This window comes from Ascochyta rabiei, chromosome 1 (assembly GCF_004011695.2).
Source record: "Ascochyta rabiei chromosome 1, complete sequence".
Classification (NCBI taxonomy): Eukaryota; Fungi; Ascomycota; class Dothideomycetes; order Pleosporales; family Didymellaceae; genus Ascochyta; species Ascochyta rabiei.
Genome location: NC_082405.1, coordinates 1,380,687 through 1,388,277, shown reverse-complemented (window position 1 = coordinate 1,388,277; position 7,591 = coordinate 1,380,687). Strand labels below are relative to the sequence as shown.

The 7,591-nt window shown below is 48.1% G+C and overlaps 2 protein-coding genes across 2 annotated transcripts, besides 5 other annotated features; both read left to right on the top strand.

The window, feature by feature from the left end:
• Positions 1 to 460: 460 nt before the first annotated feature.
• Positions 461 to 2,333: a mobile genetic element.
• Positions 861 to 1,021: a mobile genetic element.
• Positions 1,422 to 1,534: a mobile genetic element.
• Positions 1,425 to 1,528: a mobile genetic element.
• Positions 2,334 to 2,651: 318 nt separating the features above from the next.
• EKO05_0000424 (uncharacterized protein) lies at positions 2,652 to 3,371 on the top strand (the record flags this gene model as incomplete). The annotated part of the gene is made up of 2 exons (XM_038936992.1): positions 2,652 to 2,714; positions 2,766 to 3,371. The coding sequence occupies 2 exons, from the start codon at positions 2,652 to 2,654 to the stop codon at positions 3,369 to 3,371; spliced, it is 669 nt and encodes a 222-aa protein (XP_038802967.1).
• A 936-nt stretch (positions 3,372 to 4,307) lies between these two features.
• Positions 4,308 to 4,346: a tandem repeat.
• Positions 4,347 to 4,426: 80 nt separating this feature from the next.
• On the top strand, positions 4,427 to 6,051 carry EKO05_0000423 (uncharacterized protein; the record flags this gene model as incomplete). Its single annotated transcript, XM_038936578.1, has 2 exons — positions 4,427 to 4,697; positions 4,751 to 6,051. The coding sequence occupies 2 exons, from the start codon at positions 4,427 to 4,429 to the stop codon at positions 6,049 to 6,051; spliced, it is 1,572 nt and encodes a 523-aa protein (XP_038802966.1).
• Between the last annotated feature and the right edge of the window lie 1,540 nt (positions 6,052 to 7,591).

The window sequence follows — 7,591 nt, the reverse complement described above, 5'->3', positions numbered from 1 at the left end:
AGCAAACTTAAACTCCTAAACAGAAGGATTTTTAAAGCTAGATTTTAAAGCTAATATACTATACTTTTTAACCTAAGTAACTGCTATAATATTACAATTTTCTATATAAAAACAAAGTTAAAAAAAAATTTAAAATTTAAAGTATTTCTTATTTTACTAAGTAATTACTAAAAAATAATTACTATTTCTGAAGTGTTACTTTACTATTTATTTTTACTATTTAGTAGTTACTATATAGTAAAATAGTAATTACTTAGTAATTACTATTTTACTATTTCCCCCATCCATGCATTCAGCAAATGCCAGGCAGATGTCTGATGTGACCGAAAAGTCTTGCAGTCTTTTTCGTACTCTTTCCAGCTTCTCGGAGCTGCGCAGATTGAAGCTGACTAGCTCCCTTAATATGAAGGATTTCGCATCTAGCTCTGGCATGTAGAGCCATATGCTTGCGATGTTTAATTAACGTACCCCACAGGCGAGCCGCTCAACAGGCGAGCCGCTCACTTTTGCCAAGCCCCCACCAAACTTCTCCTCCTACACCAATGTCTTCTTAACAACACCATTTAGACGCGTTAAAGGAAGCTTAGATATAGCTTGCGCTCCAGGCTCTTAAACAAGACGCAAATTTCTCTTAGCGACGCGCTGCAGCTATCTACAGGGTCCCTTAAAAGACACTAAGCAACCAACATACAGGACAACCTTCACACGCAGATTCTATAGCTAACTTACAGAAGCTGGACAATAATAAAGAGGAGGTAATTATTAAGCATGTTCTTGAGCTAGATGTGTAAGGATTTTCCTCTTAGCTCTTAGATATAGCTACTATAGCTAATTCTTTACGCGCTAAGTATAATCTAGGCCCTATTAGCGTAAACTGGCCTAGTACGTTTATTAAGCAACACCTAGAGCTTAAAGTCAAGTTTAATCGCAAGTACGACTACAAGAGAGCCCTCTGTGAGGATTCTGAGGTTCTACAGGGCTGGTTTGGCCTAGTAGCTAATATTAAAGCTAAGTATAGCATCTAGGATAAAGACACGTACAACTTTAACAAGACAGGCTTTATAATAGGCTAGATCTCCCTAGGAGCAGTTGTTACAGCTTCAGAACGACAGGGTCGGCCAAAGGCTATCTAGCCAGGCAACTGAGAGTGGGCTACGGCTATAGTGAGCATTAATGCCAAAGGATAGGCCATTCTAGCCTTCCTTATCTTTAAAGCCTACTACTACCTCTCTGCCTGGTACAAAGAAGAGGATCTGCCTTATAACTGGGTTATTAGAGTCTCTAATAACAGCTAGACTACCAACAAGCTTAGTCTTAACTAGTTAAAGCACTTTAACAGGCATACAAAGGAGCGTACTATTAGTACCTACTGTTTGCTTATTATTAATAGTTATAAGAGCCATAACTCTCTTAAATTCTAGCAATACTGTAAGGATAACAAGATTATTGCTCTCTATTTGCCTTCTTACTTATCACACCTTATACAGCCCCTTAATGTAGGTTATTTTGCTGCTTTAAAGAAGGCGTATAGGCGCTAAGCTAAAATACTTATATATAACTAGATTAACTATATTATAAAGACAGAGTTCCTGCTATACTTTATACGCGCCTATAATGCTGCAATTACTTCTAAGAACATCTAGGGAGGGTTCTAAGGTGCTAGATTAGTCCTATTTGACCTAGACTAGGTTATAATAGCCCTTAATATGAAGTTGCGCACTCTATCACCACCACTACCTGTTAACAACAAGCTCTGGCAGTCGCAAACCCTAAGCAACACCCTTAAACTTAGGTTGTAATTAACGCTTATAAAGACAAGGATTTAGAGGTATATAGATAGTTCGCCTACCTCTATAGTTAAGGCGTTTAAGAAGGTAGTAAAAGGGGCAGCAATAATTGCGTATAAGCTAGTGTTAGCGTAACAGGAGATTACTTAGCTTTAAGCTACTAATAAGGCAGCTATATAACAAAAATTACACAAAAGAAAGCAAGTTTAGGCAGAAAGGACCCTAACAGTTAAGGATAGCCTGTAATTAATAACTCTGAAGGAGTTTAGGGCGCGTAGTAATAGGAAGAAGGTAAAGAAGCAGGTGCGCGCTAAAGGAGGTAAGCCCTCCCAAAGACGCTGTAGACAGTGCAATTAGACAGGACACAACGCGCAAACGTGTCAGAAAGAGGTAGAAGTAGTTTCTAAATAGTATTACAGGCCATACTGCACTTTGCAGCACCAAACTAGGTTGTTTTAGGCCATAATAGGGTGGAGTTTGGTAGGGGCTTGGCAAAAGTGAGCGGCTCGCCCGTTGAGCGGCTCGCCCGTGGGGTACGTTAACATGAAGGCGCAAAAGTCGTAATTTTGAGCTATGCCACATCCGGGTTAGTCTCAATCTGCATCGCCAGGGTTGATAAGGTCTCATGTGGGTCTCCACAACATCCCACTTTACTCGACTGTCATTAGCAATCACGAATGCACCCGCATTTCGATTGACTTTAGTCCTGATGTACGTCAACCAGCATGGTCTAGTGTAAGCCTCAACCGGCTTTCGTCCCGTTCCTGCCGTCGTTGTCTGTCGATCCCATAAGACCACGATCGACCGCTGAGTGGGACTGCAGGCACTTTTTCATCTGAAGCCAAACGCCATCTGTCTGCAGCCATGTCCGCACCATTCGTGCGACCTTACGACCCAGCTCGGGATTTTGAAAATGGTCTGCATGTTGTAAGTTGAGACTATAAATCGATGGACAGCGGTATACTCATTGCCTCTGAGTTCTTCAGCACGATCGAGCCGAAGTTGGATTGGGAGCCGACGCGTACGATCGGCTCGTATCTCTGGTACAGGGTTTATGTGAGCCTCACGCCCAACACCTGCTTTGTCCTTGACGATGGGAGCGGTCGCGCAGCAGGTTACTGCATTGGCACGGCAGACACTGCAAGCTTTGCTCAAAGATGGCGTGATGAGTTTGCCCCCAGTGTGAACTCCAAGAGCGTCCCGAAGCCTGAAATACGAACGGCAGACCCGTTAATGGAAAGGGAGGACACCAAGGGCTTCAGACATGCACTGCATCACGCCGAATGCAGTGCATTGCAGACGTGGCCAGAAGAGTTAGAGAAGTACCCCGCGCACATGCATATCGACATCCTCCCAGAGTTCCAGAGGAAAGGCTGGGGTTCAGTTCTGGTTAACACGCTGTTCGAAGCAGTAAAGCGCGAGGGTGCGTCCGGAATTCACTTGGGCATGGTGCGGTGGAACACGACTGGCAGGAGCTTCTACGAAAAGATTGGGTTCCAAGTATGCTCCCTAGTGCTTGACAATGGAGAGAGCGGGGAGACCGGTGTGGATGGTGTAGCTCTGACGATGGTCAAGACTTTGTGAACTGCTGCCAGAAATGTTGTTTCGTGCTTCCAAGTTTCGGCTCACCAAAGTTTCCTTCAATCTGGGACAGCCTCTATATTGCTTCCATATCTCCGATTTTCTTGGGGGCGAGGAGGTCATTGGCAAGTCCAAAGGACTTCAGCCGTGCTGGATCGACAGTCCGACCAAAACTTGCAATGGGACCTCGTGCGGTTCCTGTACTTGAGACACATTGAACACTGGCATTCACACGACGGTTCATTAGCTCCTGTCAACGAAAGCGCGTTGTTAAAGAGCAAAAGGATTTGACAGACGTCATCTAACAAAGGAGTGTAGACAATTGGTGATAATCTAAACAACAGAACTTCTCGGACTCGGTGCAAGCGACAGTCCATGCACACGTCCAGCTAGCTGGCAGCGGCGGCATCGCATGATGAACTTTTTTTTTACCTCGTGTTGCACATCTCACACCGAAAGTGGCCGTGCTCGATCTTAGTGAACTTCTTACGGCCTTGATGTTCACACTCGTCCGTGTGGAGCTATACGAGGGAGGTCAACTATGCACACTCAGGATGTAGCCGGGTTGTAAGAGGGAAGAAACAAGATGAGATGGCACATGCACATGACTTGCCCTGCCGCCCCATGCCACCAGGATCAGCGCTGGGCAAACGAAGCTTTCCAAGCGTCTCCTGCAAAGCTTCGCTACGGGCCTCCCGGGGCAGTCCCCGAGATCTGCAATGCACCGCACCAAGCAAGCGTGTATGATATGTGGCAGTGAGGTGCCTCCAGACGTGGGCGCTTTTACCTAATTGGGCAACGCGAGATGGCGCTACGCAACAGGGGTGACATCATAGTGTACAGCCACAACACGAGCCGCTATGTGAAACTTGCTAGGGACGACATTGGCAAAACAAGTCCGCGCTGCTCACACTTCACGTTCCAAGTTATATTGCTGGTTGTCTGCCTGTCTCTCTTTCTCTTTTCCTTCAGTCTGTCGTTGGAGTAACAAATTTATTGGACGACCCACGCGACCCGCACGCGACACAACGGTTGCCCCTATCAACAGCAACCCCAACATGGCCCCCAAAAGGAGCTTGCAGTGCGCCCTGCTGCTGAGCACGACGCTGGGCCTCGCCCACGCCGTTTCTCTGCCAGAGCCAACAGCAGCACCCGCAAAGGTGGAAGTCCGAGCGCCTATCGTGACTCCCGCAGCGGTCCGGTTCGACGGCAAATACAGTTATGTACAGAAGCGAGATATCCTGGAGGACATCAAGAACGGTGTAGAGGGCGTAGCCAAGTCTTGGGGAAGTGTTCTTGGCACAGATCTGCCCAGCTTCTTCACTGATGGTAAGCTTTGAGTGTAGGCAGTACGCTGACAAAGTTTGTGCTGATGGATACAGGCATCCCCGGCTGGTTCGAGAACCTCCCGACCGGTACCGATGTCATGTCCAGCTTGGGCATTGGCGATGACGACCTTGCTGTGATACCCACCCAGGTCCTAAACGTCCCACCGTACGCGAACTGGACAGACCAGGGCTGGAATGTGCGTCTTCACGGCAATGTGTACAAGATTCCCAACATCTCGCAGTCCAAGATCGACGATCTCGCCAATATCTTTTTGATCGACACTAGCGTAGATAAGCTGCCTGACGATCAGAAGGCCAACGCTCGTAACCTTACACGGTCAATTTTCATTGTCCAGCAAGGCGATGAGAATGTCACTATGACACTCGAGCCTGCGCCTATGCAGGGTGGCGATGGTGAGCCTGGTGGCGGCAATGCTATTACAGCGCCTGGAGGCAACCAGACAATCACCCTGCCATACGAGACTACCGCCGAAGGTGACTTTGACGTCTTTGTACCGATCAAGAGCAATGGCCTCCTGAACGGCAACGAGACTGAGAACGTGCAGCGTCTCAACGTCCACACAAACGGCACCGACTCTGGAAACGCCACTGCATTCCTCGTTCCTCCCACAGGTATCACTTTCGTCTCCGACATCGACGATATCCTGAGAGTGACTAAGATCTACGACCCGAAAGAGGGTCTGCTGAACTCGTTCGCTCGCAACTTCACCCAGTGGATGAACATGCCCGACATCTACCGCAACTGGTCGCAGTCTCTGCCCAACAACACGCATTTCCACTACCTGACCACCACCCCTGAGCAAGCGACTCGCAACTACATGGACTTCATTTACAAGACCTACCCGGGCGGTTCCTTTGATACTCGACCCCTCAACTTCTCCGACGTCAAGGCCACCCTTTCCATCCGCATGTACCTCCTACAGAAGGTCTTTCAGACTTTTCCGCAAAGGAAGTTCGTGCTCATTGCCGATACCTCCAATTCCGATGTCATGAAAGACTACCCTCAACTCGCTCACGACTACCCTAACCAGGTTCAGTGCATCTTCCTGCGCAACACATCCTCCACCGACAGCAGCGATTGGTTCCCGTACAATACAGCTGGCTTCAAGGGCCTGAACAACCGCAGTTACATGTTCTTCCACGTACCTGACGACCTGAGCGGTCTGGACATTGCCAACGGCCAGTGCTTGAACGAGTCGATCCAGCAGAATGTCACCTTCTCGAGGCAGGATGAGGTTCTCGGCATCCACGGTGGAGCTGGAAGCAAGCTCGCTGGCAGTGCTACCATCAGCTTCGTGGTAGCGCTGGTCGCCGCTATGTTCCTGACGTTGTAATGCTACCAACATCTTCCGTGAACGATCGTACATGATTTGGTGTTTGGGCTGGATAATAGCAAGGCTTGGGTTGGTTTTTAGCGGCATCTTTCTCTTTTTGCATCTGTATCATCATAGCAAAATGACCAGTATTGCTATCAAGCTCGACCTGTCTGAAACTTGACTCATTGCTACGACCGTGCCAGTCTGACAAACTACGTCTTTTGTTTGTAGGCATAGGTAACTGTAGACACAAGACCGTATCCAACAGTGACTTCTAGACGACTCTCATGAAAACCAGCGGTGTCCCCTGCACAAACGTACGCCAGCATAAAGTGTGACCCAGTCGCACATGGATCCGGCATTATTGTCGTCGTCTCAGCATTTCTCCAACAAACTGGCTGAGTATGTGCTACAAACAACACTACTGCTACATGCAATGCAATGGAACTACCGGTTCCACAGACTGTCCGTTTGCCTGGAGTGGAACAACTGCCCTTTTGGAGACCTACCTGTATTTCACTACGACGACGGCTGCCGGTCTTGCATCGCTTACACCAAACAGCTCCCAAAGGCTCTGCAACACCTCCGGCTCAAAGATCGTTTTTGTGTACCAACTGCTCGCGGGATAGCACCAAGCTTCACCTCAGTCAAGTACGACGCTGCGCGGGATGCTTCTGACGGCGATGAGGAAACGGACAGCTCGCCACTCATAGTCGAAGTCGGCGATGACATGGGCGACTGCGGCTCGCCGCGCTGCAACTTTCCAAGCCGATTTTCTCATGTCCTTCGATGATATTGAAGTTTCTCACCTTTGCCGGGTTCGAAACACGACAATGAGTCCCTGGATCCCACCCTCCGCGCCTGTCCAGGTGATTCCAACCCAAGCAGGTGTGAAATGCGAGAGCCTCTAGGGAACGCCACCAAGAGGCTACGGAAGAAAAGGGTTTGATTTGTGCTTCCTCGTTGCAAGTACGAAGATTATGAGGTGCGCGATCTAATAAGAGGTCGTCTTTCCGGGAAGCTGCGTGTTTGGCATGATCAGTACGGCTCAATTCAGGGTCACCTGCAGGGGAAAAGATGGTGTCTCCTGCAGCACAACACTCGGTGTTTCGTTCAAGTGTGCATTCATCTAGACTGATGAGTTGAAGTATCAGAAGCATATAGAATGTAACAAAGGCATTTTTGTAAGGCCTTTAAGGGATAAGAGCGCAAGTCTAGGGAGAACGAGGAAGATCGAGTTGAAGTGGAAGGACAAAACAACTTAGGTGAGAGAGAAAACGGTACCTGAAAATTGAAGAGAGCAAGCAGTTAGTCACGGTGTCGTCATCGGTCTTACTGTGAATACGCAGGACCTCCTGTTTTCGACGGAATTGTTGGCTTGCGTTCGGTTGGCATCTGTCATAGCGTAGCTTGGAACATGGATGAATGTGGGGGGGGAATTGGCAGTCACAACCGTTACGACGGCTAGAGACTTCGACGTATAAAAACAACTTCATTCGCTCGACTGCTCTAGGACAATATCAACATGCGATCCAAAGTAGGGTATCATCCTTCGCAA